The sequence below is a fragment of the Hyperoodon ampullatus genome (assembly GCF_949752795.1).
Source record: "Hyperoodon ampullatus genome assembly, chromosome: 8".
NCBI classification, from domain to species: domain Eukaryota; kingdom Metazoa; phylum Chordata; class Mammalia; order Artiodactyla; family Ziphiidae; genus Hyperoodon; species Hyperoodon ampullatus.
In genome coordinates, this window is record NC_136921.1 from 71414408 (window position 1) to 71437814 (window position 23407).

Consider the following 23407-nt stretch of genomic DNA (forward strand, 5'->3'; position numbering starts at 1 on the left):
AAACCCAGGCATCCGTTTACACGAGAGCCCTAGTTAGGCATATTGTACTTCTCTCCTTTCAAAGAGCACATTTGCTGCTTGCTGGGGGCTTTCTGCCTGATGCAGGGGGGCGAGGAAGGAGAGTTCCTTTGGGAGCAAATTTAGAGTCGCTTCTCATTGGAGGGGCTCGCTTCTTCCTGAGCTGCCAGACACTGCAGGCTCAACTGAGGCGCGGAGGTGCAATTCAGGCTGGTGAAACAGTGGAGGAAGGCAGGGACAGGCGGGGCTAGCGCGGCTCTGCAGCGGATCACAAGCACCAACACACACACCGCTCTCCCGCCGCCCCCTGCTCGAGCCTCGCTTCATCTAACCGGGGCCACAGAGACGCGGACAGGGAGTGGGGGACCGAGGAGGGGAGAGGACAAGGCAGGAACCGTGAAGCAGAGGAAAAGCTGGAGCGGAGCTGGTATTTCACCTGAGAGTCTGACCCGCATCCCGAGGCTCAAACCCCCTACAGCTGCACCGTTGTCGCCTGCTGGGAGAGCACGGCGCCAAGGAACCCTCGAGTCCCGCTCCCAAGTCGTTCTGTGCCCGGCGCGCCAGGATCCTTCTGGTGGGGGGCAGCGCGGTGCCCTCAGGAAGGTGCGGAGCTTGGGGGACCGGCGTTGGCGCCCGTCGTGGTGCCCCAGGAAAAGTAGGGGCGAGGAAAACCGCCTTCAGGGCAGAGTGCGAGGCCAGGCTGCCGCTGCCGCCGGCCGCGCCGCCTCCTGCGCTCTCGCTTTGGGTGAGTGCTCGGCTTTAGCGCACCGCCGCGTCTCTGCAGCGCTCGGGGGCGGCCTGAGGGCCCCGGTGGCGCCCGCGGAAACTCAGCGGCCCGCGGACGGCAGGCGGGCGCGTTTCCGGAGTCCGGAGCGGGGACTCTGAGCCCAGAGGGCGTGGGTAGGGTCTGCTGTACCCGTGCCCGGCAGACATGCCTTTGGGCGGGATTTGGGCCAAAAGATAGGAGGCGGGAGCGCCGGAGGGAGCCGGGAGCCGTCCCGCGGGGCGGGCGATCGGGGAGCGGCGGGGAGGGGGGAGGGTCTGGTCCGAGCAGGTAGCGCCGCTTCGGCAGCCCGGCGAGTTGGCCATCAATCTTAAAACAGTCAGTTTGGGAGCGCTGCAGGATAGTCAGGAGGGCTGTGGGAAGGCAAGAGGGGGCCCCCGGGATGCCGGTGGTGAGGGAAGAAAAGAGAGGCCTCGAAAAGCTTGGGGGCACATTTGCGCTCGGGTTCCTGGTCCTTGCAGTCCTCCTGCCTTGAGTGTGGGAGAACACTTTTTTTGTTTTAAGACTCAGCGTGGAGAGAAAGCCTCCGTCCCAGGGGAGGAGAGGCGTCTGCGGGGGGCAGAGACCGCAGCTACCTGCCGGGTGCGCCCCCCACCCCGGGCACGCCGGCGTTCGTCCCCGCTCTCTCCCGCTCCCACCTCCTCATTGGTGCTGGTTTGCAGCGCTTGGCTCCTGCGCCTTCGCTTCGCGTTTGAATCTGGCTCGCCCCTCCGTATTATGTCTGCACTCCGAAGGAAATTTGGGGACGATTACCAGGTAGTGACCACTTCGTCCAGCGGCTCGGGCTTGCAGCCCCAGGGGCCGGGCCAGGGCCCGCAGCAGCAGCTTGTGCCCAAGAAGAAGCGACAGCGGTTCGTGGACAAGAACGGCCGGTGCAATGTCCAGCACGGCAACCTGGGCAGTGAGACGAGCCGCTACCTCTCGGACCTCTTCACCACCCTGGTGGACCTCAAGTGGCGCTGGAACCTCTTCATCTTCATTCTCACCTACACCGTGGCCTGGCTCTTCATGGCGTCCATGTGGTGGGTGATTGCCTACACTCGGGGCGACCTGAACAAAGCCCACGTCGGCAACTACACGCCCTGCGTGGCCAACGTCTATAACTTCCCTTCGGCCTTCCTCTTCTTCATCGAGACCGAGGCCACCATCGGCTATGGCTACCGCTACATCACCGACAAGTGCCCCGAGGGCATCATCCTCTTCCTCTTCCAGTCCATTCTCGGCTCCATCGTGGACGCCTTCCTCATAGGCTGCATGTTCATCAAGATGTCCCAGCCCAAGAAGCGCGCGGAGACCCTGATGTTTAGCGAGCACGCGGTGATCTCTATGAGGGACGGAAAACTCACGCTCATGTTCCGAGTGGGCAACCTGCGCAACAGCCATATGGTCTCCGCGCAGATCCGCTGTAAGCTGCTCAAAGTAAGTGCTACCCGCCCCCTCTCCACCTGGCGACCGCCAGCCCTCAAACCTGGGAATTAACTCACCTGAGAGCCACCCTCAGGCTCCTAGTCTTGCCTAACACCACAGGTAAACTTCCTTGTTTGGGAGCTGGGGAGGGCGTGGAGGACTGGGAAAAGAGAGTACAACGGACAGTTCTGTTCTTTTCCCACCCACTCCCGTGCTCTTATTTATTTTATTTTATTTTTATTTATATTCATCGGATGTATTTGTGTCACTTTCTGGACTAGTAACGCCAACGGAGTGGTGTTGGCTCCTGGACCTCTGAGGTACACGAGTGCCCCATTCTCCTTCCTACACCCTTGCTGCTTTGCTCTTTAGAGAGCTTTTGAGTTGTTGTCAACAGGCTACTCCAGTAAACTTGAAGTATTAAAACTGAACAGCTTTTAGTTTGAAGAAAAAAGTGCTGAAATTGCTTTAATTTTCACTTAGGGCTTTTCTTTCTTTCTTTTTTTAAATTTCTTCTTTTCCCCCCTAGTAGTATTTAGCAGGTGGATTATTCCTTCAGTCCCAAGAACATTTATTCTAACTCTATCTGTGGTCATCTTTTTTAACAAGTACACAAACCAGAGAAGCAGTTTATAAAGTGGAAAAACAACACCTGGTTGTTTTCAAGTTTTATTTTTACCAAATATTTTCCTAGAGAAATATTCTGTGAAAGCGTGAGTGCTTTTCCTGTAGAGTCTCTTATTAATTTTATTCTTAATTGCCTGTTTCTATGAAGCCTTTGTCAATTACAGATTTCACTTGAAGCTTTTCAGCATCCATTAAAGAAGATTGCTTCCTACCATCAGCAGTGTAAATGCTAAAAGAAATTGCTCATGGAGTGATTATTAAAGCAAGGCCCATCTAGTCGTTAGAGGGCACCACTACAAACAAGAAGAGAAGCCCACTCTAATCATTCACCCCATTAGAGTCTGGGAATGAGGGATACAAGCCCAGTTCTCTATGTGTTATTTACAATCCATCTTTTTGAGGGATTTGCCTTAGATAGTTTTCAAATGTTCATAAATTGAAAAGATGACCTCAATACAGTCTTAAAAATTTATCTGAGATTGCATGGAAAAACCATAGCCCCATCTAGAACTTAGCATTAATAAAATGAAAATCTGAAATATTTAAGTTGAGGTTTTTGCCTTTGAGATTTCAATTTTACTCTACAGGTCTCTATCGTTTTACACAGCCTCAGTTTATATGGTAGTTAAAAGTGGTCCAGTGTGCTTTAAAAAAAATTTGGCTCTTGTGTCATTTTCATTACTCATTTACAAGGTCTTACCCTAAATATTCTTGACCATCTTGCTCAGTATAGTGTCGGACTTAAAGCAGCTCAGTTGTCCTGTCACTCCACATCATATGCATATTTACTATGCTACAGACAGTAAACAAACTAATTGTGTATAGCTTACTGGAAAATTTTCAACCTGGTTCTGCTGTATATGTTAAGATAATGGTGAATAAATAATTTGAGTAGATCATATTCTTTATAATTAACTCCAATGGGCTGCATGTAATTTTTTTTTTAATTTAACTTAGTATATCATGCTATGGACCACATTTGAACTGAGTTGTTTGGATCAGGCTAAACATGTTGTAGACATGTTTGTTGCAGGGGTGTTTGTTGTATGTGCCTATTTCTATGAATAGAACAAGATATATAACCTCTCTTTTTAGGTTAGGCCTACCAGCAACACTTTATAAATGTAGTGCAAAAGTCTCTGTCGTAGAATCCATGTTCATGTGTCACTTTGAGATTTTTACTGAAGAGTAGTTTATCATCTTGATTGGTGTATTGGAAACTTAAAATTAGACTTTAAAGGTCAGTTATTGCTGTTCTCTGGTTTTTCAAACATATAAATACATTTATTAAAACAAATATCTTTTTGAGGAAACATATTTAGATGTTTTTAGACTATCAAATTTTATTTTAACAAAATCAGAAATAATTAGAATTAATCTACATAGTAGATTTTGTTTTTTGTTTTTGTTTTTTTACAAAGTTGTAGTGAATCTGAAGCACCCAGTGTCTACAGTGGTTCAGGACACTGATAGTGATTTTTATGCAAGTACCACATATACCACAAGGAGTGTCCTGATCAAACAAACAAAAAAAGATTCCTACTGTTGGCAAACTTGGAGCAAGGTGCTATATTAACACAAGGTGATAAAAACATCTAATTAAAACAATATGTATAATGTTCTTATAAAATTCTTTACTTTTGACTTGTTGGGAAGATGTCAGTGCTAAAAGTAAAAATAATTGGCATGTGGAGTCAATTTGTATTTAAACAAAATTATGGTGAAATTCTGTCCTGCTTTTTTTGTGAGGGGAGAGGGTTGATCAGTGGCAGCTCTTCATCCAACCAGTTACTGTAGTTTGCTTGAAGTTGATTTGTCCTGTAGCCATGGTGATTAAAATGAATTCTCATAGCTCTTGTCATTTCCTTAGACTTCATTTAAAAGGAGCCATGTTTTATTAGGAAACTAATAACATTCGGCAAATCAGAGGGAAGATTTGCCTTTAATAAGTGACTCTCATTTTCTTTTAGGGACTGAGATGAAGTGATCCAAAACAGCCAACTATATTTTTAAAGAGAAGCTATACCAAGATCTTAAAGCAGTAATATTTTGGTATTGGTCTTATACATCCTTACTAAATATTATTACACATATGCAGTTTCTCCTCTAACCCATGTTTGACATTTTACATGTAAAATTTATGTATCTTTAATACAGAGAAATGCATAGAATTTTGAGGCAACAAAACCATAATATTTAATAATAGTAATTACAGTCTATATGAGTTCTTCCTATTACTTAATTTAATTTCATTTATATTTTTCAATTGCTGTTTTCTTATTTGCCGAATAAAAGCTTATTTATCAGTATTACCATAAGAATTATATTTGATGATTTAAAGTACTTCTATTCTTGTAAAGAATAGAAAAGTAAGAACATGCATATGGCTTTCTAATCCTTGCTACTGTGAAGTTTTCTGTGCCTTTTTTTTGTTTTGAATTGTGTCTTGATGGAAGTTTTTCTCTTATAACTTCTCTAATTTTTAATTGTTGTTAACTTATATGAAAGCAAATTTTATTTCAACTCTATTCCCATCTTCCAAGCTTGCAAATACTAAAATTTATTTCAATATTTAATTATAGATCTTCCAACATTATGCCTGAAGTGATCAGTCCTTTTTTGACTTAGAAAAAAAGAAAGCAGATTAAATAAAAATTTAAGAATATAATTGGAAGTTATTCTTTAAAATTTATAGTGTTATTATGAATACAGCTATAGAAAGCTCTTTTAAGATGAATGTTCTTTCTCTTTTCCTCTTTCATCCCCATGTTGATGTTTTATTTGAATTTTCAATTTATTTTAGTTGTCTTTTTTTTAACCTAAAATATAGGAACTAATGAATAGCACGGTCATGTTAAGTTAATATGACATCCAGTTTAAAATTTTAATAAAAATGCCTGGATTAAGGAGTTGAGACTAATAGATGATACATTGGACCCTGTAATTCAGTGTTGGGTTTAAAGGATTTGGAAATCTCACTCCTACAAATCTAATACTAATGGTTGACTGGCCTAGACTTCCATCTTATTAGGGAAAGATTTAAACTTTTTGATACATTGTTCAAGAATTTGCACACTTATTATCCAAAAACCATCACAGTTACGTGTATACATATGTGTGTGTATATATATATGTAGACAGTCAAACCTTATTTACATAAAGTAAACATAAAATCAATTATTGTTAGATCCATATTTTGAAATTAAGAGGTAAGGATAAATTTTTCTCATGGAAGTATAATTTTATATCTTCATATTTTTATTCATGGCATATAGTCATCATCTTCCTTTCCTAGGATGTCAGCTATGCAACCCCATAACTTTCACCTAATGAAAGGTAATGATGCCCAGTTATCTTCTAATATATCACATACATTATTTTTATACTCATCTTTTCTATTCTCCATTTATATGGATACTCAGAATTGGATGCTATCTAGTTTCCTCATATGAATGTGATCCCATGCAGATGCAATAAAAAACAAAATTGCATCTGCAAAACTAACAAGCTCATCATTCTCTTCATATATCTTAATATTTTGTTACTCTTTTAACCACAGTGATTCCTGGACCACTTGATTCCTGATTTTTTTCATATATTTATTAGTTTGTCTTCATTCCATACCTTGCACTTTAATGCGATTATTGTTATGACTCTATATGACCCTATTTTGTATGACTGACTCTTTTCTCCAATTGGTCTTGGTCAATTTGCACTTTAGTTTTAATCTTGAGATCATTAGTTATCTCCTTTAAAAAATTAATTCACAAGTGAATATCTATTAAAAAACTCTTCTTCTGAACATCATACAAGTGGTTAGTAAAAAGATTCAAGATGTCTAAGACTGAGTACCCCAGAACTCTTGGGGCTAGATCTTATAATGATCAGTGAGTTTTTTTAGGTGGATTTATTATGTCTTTAAAAAAAAAAGTACAGTTTCTATGTAGTCTAGCTTTGCTTTCTCTGACACAAGTACAGTAGTTTGTAATAGGTATAGAACTTGGGTTCTTTTTAAAGACTATAATTACTATTCTTCTTTTAAATAGTAGTAATATGTTGTTTTGTTTGTTTTGTTTTTTATTTTTAATATGGTTCCTGAAAAGGACAGGGTGGCTTGTGCTCAGGGGAATACAGTGTGAACAGAAATAGGGACATAAAGACCCCAAAATAAACAGTAGTAGGTAAGAACAAATGATGAAGAGAAGCAGGAAAAAGCACTTGATGGATTTGAGGGTGTTTGTTTGCTGAGTAGGAGGGGAATGTGCAAGTAGGGTTACAAATCCTGTCCACAGTTATTATTATAAATTCCATAAAAAGTCCTCAAGGAATTATAAAGCTGTTCTTTCATTTAAATAGTATAGAAGCCTCACAAAATTTATTACAAGATAAATTACATTCCATCTATAAGTTACTTTCTTTTCATAAAAGTGAACATATTTTTATGGGATAATTGGCTTAGCATTAAAAATCTTTATTTTAGGCTTGATGTTGGTCATATTTTTTTCCACTTGTGTATTGATGGAATTTCAAACTTAAGGAGTCAAAAGAGGGGAGTTCTCTGGTGGTGCGGTGGTTAAGAATCCTCCTGCCAATGTAGGGGACACAGGTTCGAGCCCTGGTCCAGGAAGATCCCACGTGCTGAGGAGCAACTAAGCCCATGCACCACAACTACTGAGCCTGCGCTCTAGAGCCCATGAGCCACAATTACTGAGCCCGCGTGCCACAACTACTGAAGCCTGCGTGTCTAGAGCCTGTGCTCTGCAACAAGAGAAGCCACCACAATGAGAAGCCCGTGCACCGCACTGAGGAGTAGCCCCCTCTTGCCGCAACTAGAGAAAGCCCGCGCACAGCAGCGAAGACCCAAAGCAGCCAAAAATAAATAAATAAAATAAATACATTTATAAGAAGTCAAAAGAAATGTACAACTGTAGATAGTCCAGATGAAATTCTAGGTCCACACTTTCTTCTACCTGACTTTAATTTTGGTCTGAGTCCCAAAATCATTGCCAGAAATGCTTTGAGTCACAAGGCATTGTTGTTCTTTATCCTGGTACCTGCTTTTGGCTCATTTCCAAATTTTAGATTCCACATAGTACTCTGACCTCATTGCATGTAATTTTATTTCTGACTTCAGCATATATTCAACACACACACACACACACATACATTGCACATTTAAAGAGGAGAAGTGACATTACAGATAAAATGGTGGGGAGGTGGTAGGCAAGAAGGGCTGCCCTCTCTGTCTTCAACTACGTTTTCCTTCTTTTCCTTTCTGGACCACTGGCCCTCATTACCTTTTCCAGTAGATACGTGTGAAAGTGGTGGGGAGGGGTGGATCAAGCCTTAGAATATTATAGAAGTACATCTCAAGAGTCAGATGTTAGAGATTAAATTTTTTTTCTTTCAAAATTCCCCTAGCTTCCCTCTGAGCTAGGAAAGAGCACAATGGCTATAATTAGAACACAATAATGGGTTGGAGAGATGGGAGAAAGGCAGCAAAGAGATTGATTGTATTGGTGAAGTGTGTCCCTGCTGAATGAATGTGGACAACTGATCACAAATCTCCCAGAAGGAGGATGGCGACCTGTGGATCTAGTTATGCCAAGGGCAGTTCTAAATGTGTATCCCAGAGCGGGGTGCGTGTGTGTGTGTGTGTGTGTGTGTATGTGTCTTTGTCTTTGGATACATATGCTACAGTCCTTTATCTGTAATAAGAAAGCTATTTGTCTGTAAAGTACCTGATGATAATAATCCCTTCCAGGCATCTGTGACTTTTGATTCCTTTTCCACCTGTAGTCAGAAGTTGTAATTTATTATCTTGCAGGCCTTTCTGGACTCTAAGGGAGTTCAAAGTCATTTGACATTAGCTGCTTCTTTGAAATTAGTACATGTGGCTATAAAATGAGGCACAAACCTTAAGTTCTAGACATATATCCATGTGGCATATAATTAAAGTGTGTGTAATAGAAATACTACATTTCAATAGCAATATTTTTATTATGAAGAATAACTTAGAAATTATTGCCAAAATCTAAATTGCACACAATCATTTCAAAAAATCCAGGAGGTTCTACTTATAATGTTTTTGGACAATAAATTTAAACAAACTTTATGCCTTAGAGTTCCTTGATTTTTGTCTTAACTCTCAGAATTTACTATAATGCAACCAACCAGAAAGTCTTTAAAATGGCAGAAAAATCTTTATTTCCTTCCCCAAAATATTTCATGCAATTGATAATAAAAGTTGTATGTTAAGTTATTCTCAAGTGCTAGTGTTTTCAAATTATGTTCTAAATTTTTAAGAATTACCAATTTTCCATGAACTGTTTTCCCTTCCACCTTTTCCCCACTTATTTATTCAATAGTTTCAAGATTTTAAATGATTATTTCATCAAGTAAAGTCAACCTTAGAAATTTTAATAATTTATTGTATCACTCTTCACCTTAAGCAATTGTTTAGAATTGTTGTTGATCTCGACTGTATCTATTTACATATTATCCAGGAAAAGATAATGGTTCTGTGTTTCCTTTTGGAATTAGGAGGCTTATAGAACCAGAAGAGATAATGTAGACCAGGGGCAAACTGCTCTACTAATGAAAGATTTCTTCTTTTATCATAATTCTTAAGATGACATAATAAATAAAGGTTAAATTGGTTTTTACCTACATTTGTTTATGCCTATTATCAAAATTTCTGGGTGAAATATGGTAATTGGTATCTAAATAAGAGAACTAGAAATGGAAGAAATATCATTGCTACTGATTTATTACATACTCAAGGTACAGATCACAGTTTAATTTTATAAAGGCACATCCATAACTCCTCTTTTTCTTTTGTATCTTTTATGTATGTGTTACAGTTCCTTGAACAAAAGTTCTCTAACTCCACTTACACAAGTTGAGAGACTATAACTAACATAGCCTTCTTTTCCTCCCTTGCTCCAGAAAAATCTCTGGAATTGCCCCAGAATTAGAAAAGCCTAGATTAGAATTCCTTGTAAACCTACAGTAGAATGTGCATGCTTCTGCAAATGTATTTGGTAGATATATGTTAGGTTCTGGAACATCGTATTTGGCTGAGTATTGATAAGATAACCTTGCTCTGTCCAGGAGCTCAGACTTCAAACAATTCCAGTGCTCCAGGCACCCGCCAAACACCCTTCCCTCCTCTAAACAGAAAAGCTTTCTCTTTAATTCACAGTGAGTAATAGGCTTCCCAGTCTATTACAGAGTCAGAGAAGCAAACAAAAATCAGGGAGGTAAGCATATTGATAGTTGAAATATCTGTTGGCCTAACAAAAAGGAAGAAGATGTGAAAGATAAAATTGTGGATATATGTAGTACCTCAGTGTCATTTAAAGTAAGATTAAATTTATCCACTGGAAAATAATTTTTAGTGAATATGTAGAGAATTTCACTTATCGGAAAAAGATGTAAGTGTGGAAAACATCTTTCAAAGAAATGAAGTATTGTTTTCCCCATAGTATCACAAAATAGGTGCAGTTGTCAACTTTGTTTCTGCCAAGACTTGGATAGGCTATAAAGCATTTGGGAAGGGGTATAGGCATAATTTTGAGTATATGGGACACATTTTTAAAATCGGAAGATAACGTGGAGTCTGGAACGTTATGGACGTTAATGGAACAGATTCATGCATATTAAGTCTAAATTACCTACATATGAATTAACTGCTTTGCTAAAAATAAAATATTTCTTATTCTAGGTTGGCATTCTCCTGATAGCCTATCTGTTTCTAGGCCACTTCTTTTTCATGGGTTATTGAATGAGCAGAGAATATAGAAGCTAACGGCTACTCTAAGAATGAGGTGCAAGTATAAATAACAAATATATAAGTAAGGGAGACGAATTTTAGCCTTGGTGTACGTATATAAAAATTAGAAAAATATATCTTCTTTGGGGGAAATTATTTTAAAATAAATGGGAAACTGAGTTTAAAAATTATGTTTGTGAATATTTTTATTTCATGCAGAAAAAGCAGAGCTTAGAATAGTTGGTAAAATGACCCAAATTCTGATCATTAATTATAAATGTCAGAATACCACCTTGTGTTTATATAGCACCTGTTTCTTAGTAGGTGAGAAAACAATGACCCAGGATTTTTGTTTTTATTTTTGTTTTGTGTTTGACTTTTATTTTGTTACATTAATCAATACATGTTATACAACTGTGTATTTGCAAAGATGCTGGTCTCATCTGTATTCTACCAATTTGAGAATATATATAGAAAGATAAATGAATTCTACTGGCTTAGAAATGACTAGTTTTCTCCAACATTGGTTGTTAGAGCTGCTATTTTTATTTTTGAACCATCAGGTTTTTCCATGTTTTTCTTTTCTTGTCAGTAATCATTTTCTTCTTCTTTTTAAATTTTTAATCAACTAGTCATAAGGCAGAGAAGAAAAATAGTCTCAATATTTTCACTGGACTTTTTTTCTACACAAATAAAACTCCTGAGTGTCACTAGTTACAAAGTAGCCTCTCTAATTGACTAGTTCTGCTTTTGAGACTCTGCAATTTCTGCGGTAACAATTTGCCACCAACTTGGAACTCTTGGTTTTGTTTTGCTGTGGAGACAGCTTACTAAACCATAATTTTCAGTGTTTTCAGGCTCGTTTACAAAGCCAGTGTCTTTCTGGGAACTCTGAAAGTAAGGATTTTGTCTTCAGTCTACCAGTTCATTGGACAGATCAGTGTTGCAGAGTCTGTTTTGTTTATTAAATTTGCTTTGGAAAGAGTCTCTTAAAGTATATTGGATTCTTCCAAACCCCATTCAACCAGCAACAAGCCTCCTTCCACCCTGATTTTCTTAACCCAGCTTTTATTTTACCAGCATCATCATATAAATATTTGCTTACCGTGATCCTTATAAGTAATATATAAGAAAAATGAATAGAAAAGAAAGATAAGTTTATTTTCATGGTTTGCTAATTGTTAATAATCGTATTTAATTTTTTTTAACATGCAAGCAGTTTGTTGAATTAAGCTTTACAGTGATTTATACTGATAGTGAGTGCCACTGCCATATGAAAGTTTTAGTAAACTACAAGTTTGTCTAATACAGATTTTTTAAACTGCATTTTGATTTAAAGAAATTCAGTTGAGCACAAATTTTGACTAATTTTACAATTTATAAAATAAATAGAGAAATAACTAATGCAGTTTATTACTAGTAGTTCAAAAGCCACTAGTTAACAGCATCTGCCTTTATTTTTATTATGTGAGCTGTTGTGTACATAACATTATTCAATATGATAACATCTTCACTATTCTATTCTGGTTTCTATCTACTTGTTACTTTTCAAAGGTCCTGGAAAAATAAGTTATTATGTTTGCTTTGTAATAATGCAATAAATCTGTTTTTAAATTATGATCAACCTTTTTTAGCTTTAACAAACTCCATAAGAATTGCCTACTTATTTGCTTTGGGAGGAAAAAACATCTGGCGTGTAGTGCATTATCATTTAGTGATTTATGTCAAGCAGTATCACATATACACTTAGTTCCACAGTTTGTGTTAACAGCCATTGTTGGACCAGGCATTTTTCCAAAGCTCATGAGTTAGGGACTGGTAATTATAGTAAGTCGTGTATTATAAATAATGCATGTATGTTCCACATGAGCTATGTGGGATTTTGGCCCATTTGCTAGAACATAGCTGCATAATGATTTGTTTGGATTTTGTTGCAGATGATTGATAGTGCAGAATGTTGGCAATGATGTAAATTACTGTTGGGCTGCCTTGCAAATTTCAGTACAAGTGGTGATTTCTTCTCTTTTTCTGTGTGCTTGTCTAGTCTCGGCAGACACCTGAGGGTGAGTTCCTTCCCCTTGATCAACTTGAACTGGATGTAGGTTTTAGTACAGGGGCAGATCAACTTTTTCTTGTTTCCCCCCTCACGATTTGCCACGTGATTGATGCCAAAAGCCCCTTTTATGACCTATCCCAGCGAAGCATGCAAAGTGAACAGTTCGAGATTGTCGTCATCCTAGAAGGCATTGTGGAAACAACTGGTGAGTAAAAACATAGATATGTCATGAAGTTTCTTTATTCCATAATAACATTATATTATATGCACAATACCTATCATGGTTGGGCTAAATATCTCAGCTCGCAATAATGAAAGTAATGACTTGTCTGTTATTTCTTTGTAACATTAAGTTGATACTGCTTTGAAAATGAAGATCTACTGTTGTGATGATTGCATTTGTAATGTTAACTCAGAAATACTTACTGAAAAAAAAAAAAAAAAGAAAAGGAAACTGAGATGACTCCTAGAAATGATTATGATGTTCTAGTTTAACTGCAGACTTGGATTTCCTATAATCATATATTTTTTAAAAGATTTAAGGTTAAAATAAATTCAGGGTAATTAGTGAGCAACCTGAACTCAGCATGCGTATTCTTGCCTTAGGGATGGTGATTCGGGTGTCATTGATAGAGCTTTGATATGCTACTATATGCAACCTCAGTGGAAAATTCCCTGTATGTGTGTATGTGTGTGTGTGTGTGTGTGTGCGTGCGTGCGCGCGGGCGCGAACCACACTAAAGTAGCATTTTAATTTCAAAGTGGGTCAGTAGATTTCCCCAGCTGAACCTTGACCAAAAATTTTTTGAAAAGAAATTTTCTTCCTTTTCGGCTTTGGTATAGCTATGTGCTGTATGTTACTTCTTAAGATGTGATATAGCGTTGCTATACTGCAATACCCACAGCTTGCTACTCTCTGAGGAGAATAAGGTTGGCAAAGGAAAGAAACAATAAATCAGAGTATATTATTTGGGGCCTAAGCATTGCCAGTTGGTTTGGAACCTGCTGGATGCTTGAGACTAATAATGGAATATTTACATAATTATATCTATCTATCTTGAGTTTTACCCTTGCTACAAGTAGTGAGAAAGCAAGAAATACTTTAGCTTTTAACTTTTTTTCTACCAATATCATTCTAATAATCTTAAAGTGCTAGTTATTATGTATAAACTATAGCATTGACAGTAACATCGGCAATAGCATAGATACATTCGAGCCTTATATCACGGTGGGAGACGTTACATAATGAAAGAATCTCCCATCTTGATATAAAGCTTTGTTTAAGGGGCAGGGGGAGGAAAGTCACTGTAATCTTATACATCTGTTACATAACACCGATTTGAAATTTGGGCAAGATACTTAATCTCCGTAAACTTTTTTTCCCATCTCTCTAAAAGGAGAATGATATAATAACCACCTTGAAGCTACCTGTTGTATTACTATTATTTTATTATCATTAGCGCTTCACTTTAAAATTTAAGGTTTTTGAGAACAGTGAGTAAAGACTTAATTCATCAATCTATATCTGGGATTTGATTTCTGTGGCCAATTTCATGGTTTAAATTCTCCAGTTTTTTAACTTAAAATTGAATTGATGTCATAGTATATTTCTAAAATATCATATATTGATAAATAGTGAAACCAATTTATAAAGGCTTCTAGTTCAAGAAATATTTACATTTAAATTTTAGTTTTTATTTGTCTCGTTTATTGAAGTAATAATACATTGTTAGAGCTTAAACAGCAGATGTTTTTACTGATTTATTTTTAAAGCATATGGTTCTATCTTTGACACAGCTGGTTATAGTTTATTAATTGCTTATTATTATTCTAATCACTGCCACGAGTGAAGTTTGTTTCACTTGACAGTCTTAGAAATCTTCCACTAGTTCTATCTATCTATCTACCTATTTATCTATCTATCTATCTATCTATCTATCTATCCATCCATCCATCCATCCAACCATTTTTCCTACCTATCTCTGGTTAGTGTGTATTTCTTAAGAATGAGAAAATTTTTCTACAAAATCACAGTGCAATTAAGAAAAAAACAGGATATTAAACAATGATACAGTGCTATTATTTAGCTCATAGTCTACCTTCACATTTTATCAGTTGTCCTAGTAGTTTCCATCATAGCCCTTTTTTCCTGGTTCATCAATTTAAGGATTATGCCCTCATTTGTTTACTTGTCTTCTCAGTAATTTCCATCATAGCCCTTTTTTTCCTGGTTCAGCATCAATTTTAGGATTATGCCCTCATTTGTTTACTTGTCTTCTCAGTCTCATGATGAAATAGTTCCTCAACCTTACTTTGTGTTCTTGACCTTGATGTACTTGAAGAGTACAGGCCAGGTATTTTGTAGAATGTCTCTCAATTTGGATTTGTCTGAGGCTTCCTTATTCATTATATATTTTTTTGATTTTTGACTTCTACATAGGCATCTTAAGGGAATATTGAATCAGGTTGTTTTTAAAATACACCTATGTATTCTTGACTTAACTGATGTGTCTTCATCAGATTTCAGAGGATCATGGTTAGTAAATGATATTCTACATAAAGTCATTTGGAGTTTCATAACATTAAATTATCCATTAGGACTGTAGATTTATTTTACCATTTTCTGCCCTCTCCCCCTTTTTTTCTTTTTTTTAAATTATGAACTGGTAGAGACTACTTTCCACAGAAAATGTGAAAACTTGACTGGAGACTAAATTTCTTATTTAGAGATTGCCTTTTATGGAGAAAAGATTAAAGCCTTCCTCCTCTTAACCTCTTAACTAAGCCTGTTCTCTAGATTTAATATAGCAAGAATAACAGAAAAAACATTATGAATAATTTTTAGAATTTATTTTGTGGAAAATTTATCTGACATTTTGTTTGTGTATATGCCCTAACTGATTAAATCACACATTTTTCAAACTCTGAAAAATCTGTCTATATTTTCAGACCGCCCTGAGTCTGGTAAAAATAACATAAACATTCTTATGTCCATATGATCATTTAAAGTTATACTGAGATTTATTTAGATTCATTTTTCAGGATGTTTCCTCCTTTATCCTCCCATTCACAATACTTTCTCATAATATTTATTGCTTGGAATAAGACAAATATGATCTTTTGTGATGTTTTGAGACATCAATAATACCATTTTAGCTCCAGTGTTTTTTGTTATACAGGCTTGTGACTAAATGTTTACTCAACAATGTAACTTTCCATCATATTTAACATTAAAACACCAAGTTTTTTAAATCATTAATTCATTCACTAGACAAATAACTGAATGTATACTGTGTGCTTGGAAATATTTGAAATACTGACAATATAGTGGTGACCAAGACAGGCAGAATCCCTTTCCTTATGAAAGTTATATTCTAACTGGAGGAGGAAGACTGCAAAACAAAACAAAAAAATAAATAAGCAAGGTATTATCACATAATAATGTGTCAGGAATAAAAATCAAAACAAAACAAGGTTATGGAACAAAGAGTGCATCCCAGGCTTAGGTTGACGGTTAGGAAAGGTCTCCCTGAGAAGGTGACACCTAAGCGGAGACCTGCCTGTCAAGAAGGACCTCCTGGGCCTGTCTGGAGGGAGAACACAGCAGAGGCTGAGAAACAGCTGGTACAAGGGTCCTGAGTCGGGAACCAGCCTGATTGATTCCAGGAACTAAAAGAAAGTGGTGGTGGTTAGAGCAGAGTGAACAATGTGGAGAGTGGGGTGAGGAGAAGTCTGAGTGGTCGGGGGTGGGGGGTGTGGGTGCACCTCTGCACTACAGATGATTGCATCGCATCAACAGCGAGTGCTAGGATTCGATTCAAAAGCAAAGCCTGCATTTAAATGCTAGAGTAATAATTTAGTAATCTCAAACTCTATATAACAAAATAAAACACACATTTTTTTCCCCTAGTGGATTGCATGTAGTTTATTTAAAACCCAGTGACCCCAATGCCTAGGGAATGCGTAAAACTTTAGAGCGTTACCACTTTACCGTATTAACAGTACTACCTACACAGTCCCCAGCCCCCAAGACAGGCACATAATTGCTCACTTTGCCGCGATCCTCTGATGAGAATCTTCTGATGTCATTTAGTTTTTGCTTCTTCCCTTCCTGTAGTCTCAGCGGGAGTGGTAGTGGTGGTGAGGAGGGGGATGAAAAATTAGAAGCTTTCTCATTTCCTTGAAAGTTTCAGCTTCCAGCTCAGGACTCACAATAATTACTTTCCCCACTTCCTTGGAAATACTCCTCAGTGATCAGGTTCAGGAATTGTTGCCTTCTTTGCTTCCAATGAGTTGGACTTTCACTTCCAACAAGGAACACAACATTTGCCTCTTCATGTATAACCTTTGCTTCTTGCTCACGTAGCAAATTTCTAAACATAGGTTACCTCTAACTGTTGCTCTCTTTGCTGATTCTCCCAGGAGGGAGAGCACTGCTAGAGGCAAACAGCATTGCAGATTTGGCTCATTAGAACTCCATGCTTTCAAACTTCAATCTGCTCTCTGCTGCTATTTGGCAGTCTTCTTAATTATCTTTTCTGCACTCCCAGGCTCTCTCCGCATGGGATCTATTTTAGACCTTTTCTCTCCTTCCATGCCCCCAGTCCCAGCTGTCCTGTCCCTTCCTAGACCTACTACTCTCCACCTAGTTTATCGAAAAGAATGTGACACTTCAAGTTGTATACTTTTTTTTTACTCTCCTTATCCTTTTCTCATGGTTATCTCCCCTTTTTCTTTGCTAGTGTCTGTGAGGAAAATGTCTTTATTCTTCTCCAAAAGCACCTGCTTTATTGTCATGTTTATTACCTGTGACTCAAGCGCCAATACTTAATATACCTAATACCTAAAATTCCTTTGACTCTCTTTGTTCTCAAACATGTCCAGGTCTTTCTTCATGAAAAACGTAATCCGGTTATTTATTCCTTTATACTCAAGGCTCTTTCTGGGATTCAGAGACACCACATTTTCCCTCTCCCTCTTTTTCTGTTTCTTCTCATTTTTATTTTCCAGGTGTTCCTTATACCCTGCATGGCTCCCTCTTCTTATAAAGTTTTCCTGGATCTCTGCCCTTGACTTCTTTCTTCTTGAATCTAGATACTCGATTTTTAAAAATGAACCCACAAATAAGCACAAGTCCATTATTTCTGTTATCTCCAGCTATGAAATCTCTCACCTGCTGTGGCTTTATATATGCCATTGATTTCCAGGACATTTGTCCACTCGGATATCACTATTTTAATTCAGAGTCAACTTGTGTAAATACCAAGTAGTCATCTTACCCTCAAATTACATCCTCATCTGGAATGTTTGTCCTTATTAATCATGGCTCTTTTGTTGAAGGCCTCCTCCCCTTTTCTTTCTTTTTTATACTCAATTAAGTTGTTCATTCCACAATATTTGTTGAGCACCTATTACAGGCTAAACAGTATTCTAGACCCTGGGGACACATTAGTTAACAAGACACAATTCTTGCTCTTGTGGGTATTTATAATCATATATGGAAATCAGACAGTAAAATGATGAAGTGCCTCATTTAGAATGTTAGAAAATAAGTGCTATGGAAAAAAAGTAAAGCAAGGCAAAAGGGTTTGGGAGTGTAGGGAAGTCAGAGTAGGCTGCAATGAGAAGGTGACATTTAAGCCCAAACACAGTATCTTGAGTAAAACAAATCCCTTTGCTTTGAAGGGGGTTTCAGGTAGATGTTGAGCAGTTGTAAATGCTCCAAGGGAGCAGTTACCTGGCTTCTGCTCTCTGTTAGTGGTGTCTCTGTAATTCAACTCTTCTTCTGAAAGTTCACATAATAGTACTTCTAAATCACAGTAGTTGTCTCAGGAATGGATTTAGTATCTGCTTACATGCAGATTGTGCACTATTGAATGTTTGCCTGATGAATGTGCTTACAACACTACTATCATGATATACCTGTGCTCAAAAATCCCTAATGACTGCCAGTCAAAATGCATGTGTTGGGCTTCCCTTGTGGCACAGTGGTTGGGAGTCCACCTGCCAATGCAGGGGATACGGGTTCGTGCCCCGGTCCGGGAAGATCCCACATGCCGTGGAGTGGCTGGCCCCGTGAGCCATGGCCGCTGAGTCTACGCGTCCAGAGCCTGTGCTCCACAACAGGAGAAGCCACAGCAGTGAGAGGCCTGCGTACCACAAAAAAAAAAAAAAAAAAAAGCATGTGTTCCTTCCTGAGACAATTAGGCTGCCCTGCTTACTCTAACGTCCATACACTGGTGCTCACTGTTGATTCCCATGTCTGTGATAATACCATTTTCACAACCTAGGATAGCATTTCTGTCTTCTCTTACATGGCATAAGAACTGCCATATTTGTTCAGTCTTCCCTGGGCACTTTAGTCCATGTGCTTTCCTTTAAACACTTATTTAAAATACTTTTTTTTTTTTTTTTTTTTTTACTGTGAAGGGGCTATTAAATACATGTTCATTATAGAAAAAATTTTAAAAATACAAATATGCAAAATAAAAACCTTACTCTTATTTTCAGCTACTATACAGTTAATGTATTGGTCATTAACCTTTCAGGTGTCTGTATTCAGATATATTGTTATATTATGCTCTATGTACTGTTTTATAACTTGCTTTATTGTATAATATGATTTTAACATCTTTCATGTCAAATTACAGTTCTATACCATTCATCTTAATGGTTTTATTGTATGCCAATTATGTATCTATCTTAATTTTTATTACCTATCTCTTGTCTGGAATTTTTAGGCATTTCCTTTTTAATGAGATAAATACTCTATAGTCCATAGTTTTAATTTATTTACCACCAACTTTACTATTTTATATAAATTCCTAAAGATGGAATTCCTAGGTAAAGGGACATATACATCTGCTGGTTTTTAATATCTATTTCAGGGTTGCTATACAGAAAGTTGGTACCAATTTACAGCTGGCTATGAAGGTGCCTATTTCCTCATACCCTTGCCAACAATGGATATTATAATTGGTTTCATTTTTGTCTATTTGACATTATTTTATTCTTTTTGATTACTAGCAAGGTTGAAATTATGGTATCTATTGGCTATGAATTTTATTTCATGAGTTCTCAGTCACTATTTCTCATTTTGCTTCCAATTTATTGCTTGAATAAATTGCTTGTATAATTAGCACATTATTTTGCAAAACCCTGTCCCTAGTAGTCTGTCTACTATTATTAAAATATTTTCTTTATATATACATGTATAATTTTTTCACATTCATCTCTTATGTGCTTTATTACATCTCCAGATAAACTGTAAACTGCCAAGATTGACTAAGGACTTTGTTTTGAGGCTGTATTTTTTTTTAAATGTATATCATAGGTTGCAGAAAGTAGTAGATACCAGTAAACACTTCTGATCTGTTTGTTGTTATTTTTAACTGATTTTAATAGAGTTGCTCTCTTTTTATAAGCTTGCTTTCTGAGTCATAAATTGTTTTCTTATAGGAAATTGATCAACAAATGCTTGTTGATTATCCATATTATAGTAGGTGTAAGATAGTACAAAGATGATTAAGGAGGAAGCCCACAGTCCAAAGGGAGAAAGAAGTTGAGCTAAATTGAGTGTTAGCAATATGTGCTCAAACAGATGTTATGTCACGCTACAGTATAGGTCTAGAGTAGTGGTCCCGGATGGATTTGTTCTTTTTTTTTTTTTTTTTTCGGTACGCGGGCTACTCTCACTGCTGTGGCCTCTCCCGTTGCGGAGCACAGGCTCCGGACGCGCAGGCTCAGCGGCCGTGGCGCACGGGCCCAGCTGCTCCACGGCATGTGGGATCTTCCCGGACCGGGGCACGACCCCGTGTCTCCTGCGTCGGCAGGCGGACTCTCAACCACTGCGCCACCAGGGAAGCCCAGGATTTGTTCTTAAGGAGTCTGAGAAAGCCCCCTGCCCCCCGGCAGAGGACACAGCATGAGGTGAGACAAGAAGGTGAAGTAGAAGGTCTTACAGAGGGTAAGGAGAGCTGGGCATTCTGGCCCAAGGAACAGCAAATGAGAATTCATTTTGTTAGAGGAGTAAATTTGGTATGGTCTGAGTAGAGGACAGGCAGAGGGGAGTTGGCTGGAGATGAGCCTATCCTTGAGGCATGGTTTGAACCTAATCCTATAAGCGATAAAGCCCTTGAAGGACTTGAAGCAGGAGAATGCCATGGTCATATTTGTAAGATTCAAAGATCCCTCTGGCTGCAGGTGGAGGATGGATTGAGTGGGGCTGAGAGTGGAGACAGACCAGGTGTTAGCTGTTACAGTAGGCCAGACCAGAGATAATTGGGTCCTGCATGAAATTGTCTGACTCAGGCAACTATGTGACTGTTGAAAGTAATGAAAAAGGCCTCTGGTTCCAAAGTAGTTACTTATAATTAAACAAGAATGGGAAAAAGTGCTCCAGGATCCTTCCCATTGAATTTCCCCATGGCTACTTAGAAGAAGCTGAGACACCCAGAGAAACAAAAAGATAAATTGAGATAAAGAAATAAAACAGCACGAACAAGCCACTGACTCTTCTCCTGACTAGTGAAAAAACAGTTGGAAATTTCCTAATGAGTAAATCACAGAGCAGAAGCTCAGCTTGTGAATAATTGAGATGTGCCTACAATTTTCCTCTATGAATGATTCTACAATATTTAGCTTTATGAGCTGTAATTAATCGTTACACTTTAATGATCCTTCAGAAGATAGTGATAGCAAACCCCTAGTGTTACTGCAAATGAGCTAGCTCTCTCCTGACCATTGGAAATTTTATTCATCCTTCCTTATTGCAGGTTCTGAATCATTAGCCTGTGAGCTCCTTGTATCTGTTGTAGTCAGGACCTACATCAGGGATGTCTTGTTTACCTCTCTGGTTTCCCTATTCCTGCCCAGATTGCTATTACCTTTTAAAGTAATTGCTGGTGTTTCAGAAGACTTACCTTATCAAGTAAAAGTCCATGACCCGTGGATCGTTATATATTGGAAATCAAACTACCCTCCTCTAAGTAACTTCTATGATTATATATATATTTTAATATTTATTATTCCTTAATTGTGTTTTTTTCTCTTTTAGAGATACCTTTTCAATAATTTGAGTCAAAATAAAACTCAAATTTTTGAGAAACATAGTCTTTTTTAATATAAGGCAATTTTTTATGAACAATTCCTAAATAAAATCCTAGTTTATCATTTTCTTTTGATAGGCTGTTATAGACGTTTTCCCAGGGACTTTAAAAAAGTAATGCCTAAATATTGAGGCATGAAGTAGGATGATGAACTATCTCCATTGGCCTGAAACTGAAAGGTTTTCTGGGGCATGAGTCTTTCAGTGTTAAACCAGGAACTCTGAGCAAACTGGGATGGTTAGTCACCCAACTTAGCAGTCAGAAATGTTGGTTAGTCACCCAATCTAGCAGTCAGGAATGTTAGTTAAGCCTTCCTAGATGTCTGCTTCAATTTAATGGAGAAGTTTGCTTCATTGGTAATGGAATAGGTCTTTTCAAACTTATGATTGGAGTTACTCCACTGTTTTCCACATTCCACATTCAACACTGAAGCCTCAAAAATACATAAAAAGAATATTTTCACATGTCATTTTCTCTATTATTTTCACTGCTATCTTGTATAGAATATTTAATTAATACAATCCTTAGCATTTTAGAATGAAGTTTCTCATTTGTTGTGCCGGAGGGTGGTATGGGTAAATTACTGGGGATGAGGTGAGTTGGGGAGGGTTGACACTGTATTTGTCACAATCTTGCCTATAGCACATATGATAAAAGAATTCAGCAAGCCTTGTAGATAATCAAGCTAATTGTTAAATGTAAGCAAGGGGGATTGTAATTGGGGAAAGCAGTTTTGGTTAAGATGTGGCGTAGTCCAGTGACAAGGAACTTCATAGTTTAAGCATTAACTAAGTAATTTTCAGAGATTTTCAAGATAAAGTCCTGGTACTACCTGCATTGGAATCCCATGGGAAGCTTATTAAAATGCTGACTTTGGAGCCTTTGCCTAGACTTAGTGTTCAAATATCTGATGTTTGTGAATCAGGAAATTTGCATTTGTGATAGGCACCCAGGTGATTCTTATTAAGAACATTAAAGTTTGAGAACTACTCAATTTCAGCTAGTAAAGCCACTAATATTTATTGAACTAACTACTCAGCTGAAATATTTTGGACTAATTTAGCATATTGGCATGTGGTAAAAATGAAAGAGAACATAGCTCTTTAAATTTCTGAAGTCTTCAGAGATGAAGCTTTTTTTTTTTAGAATGTGTATATATGTATTATAAATAATTGGCTTATACAATTATGGAGGCTGGTGAGTCCAAAATCTGTAGTGTGGGCCAGCAGGCTTGATATGCAGGAGAGCTGATGGTGCAGATGAAGTCCGAAAGCATTCTTATGGAGAATTCTCTGTTGTTCAGCAAGAACACTCTTTTGTTCTATTCAGGCTTCAAATGAGTGGATGAGGCCCACCCACATTATGGAGAGCAATCTGCTTTACCCCAAATTCACTGATTTAACTGTTAAAGAGATGAAGCTTTGTGTCGATTCAGACTGTGCTGATCAATGTAGCCAAATGCAAATTAATGTGGGTGGAAAACGGTGAAAATCAGGAGTATGAATTAAAATGCCTTGCTATTCATCATCATAAGGAAGAACAAGATGTGATAGCTATTGTGGAACATTGTGTGAAGATGTAATATAAATACCAAACAAGGACGTTAGTGCCACTCACTCCTGGAGAGAATTCTG

General features: G+C 38.0%; 1 protein-coding gene across 1 annotated transcript in view; it reads left to right on the plus strand.

Moving 5' to 3' along the window:
- Positions 1–1519: 1519 nt before the first annotated feature.
- Positions 1520–23407, plus strand: part of KCNJ3 (potassium inwardly rectifying channel subfamily J member 3) — a gene marked incomplete at both ends in the record, with an annotated part of 158453 nt that continues 136565 nt past the window's right edge. Inside the window, 2 exons of the mRNA XM_079709844.1 lie at positions 1520–2221; positions 12655–12871. Coding sequence (XP_079565970.1) covers positions 1520–2221; positions 12655–12871 — 919 coding nt within the window. The remainder of the gene's footprint in view (positions 2222–12654; positions 12872–23407) is intronic.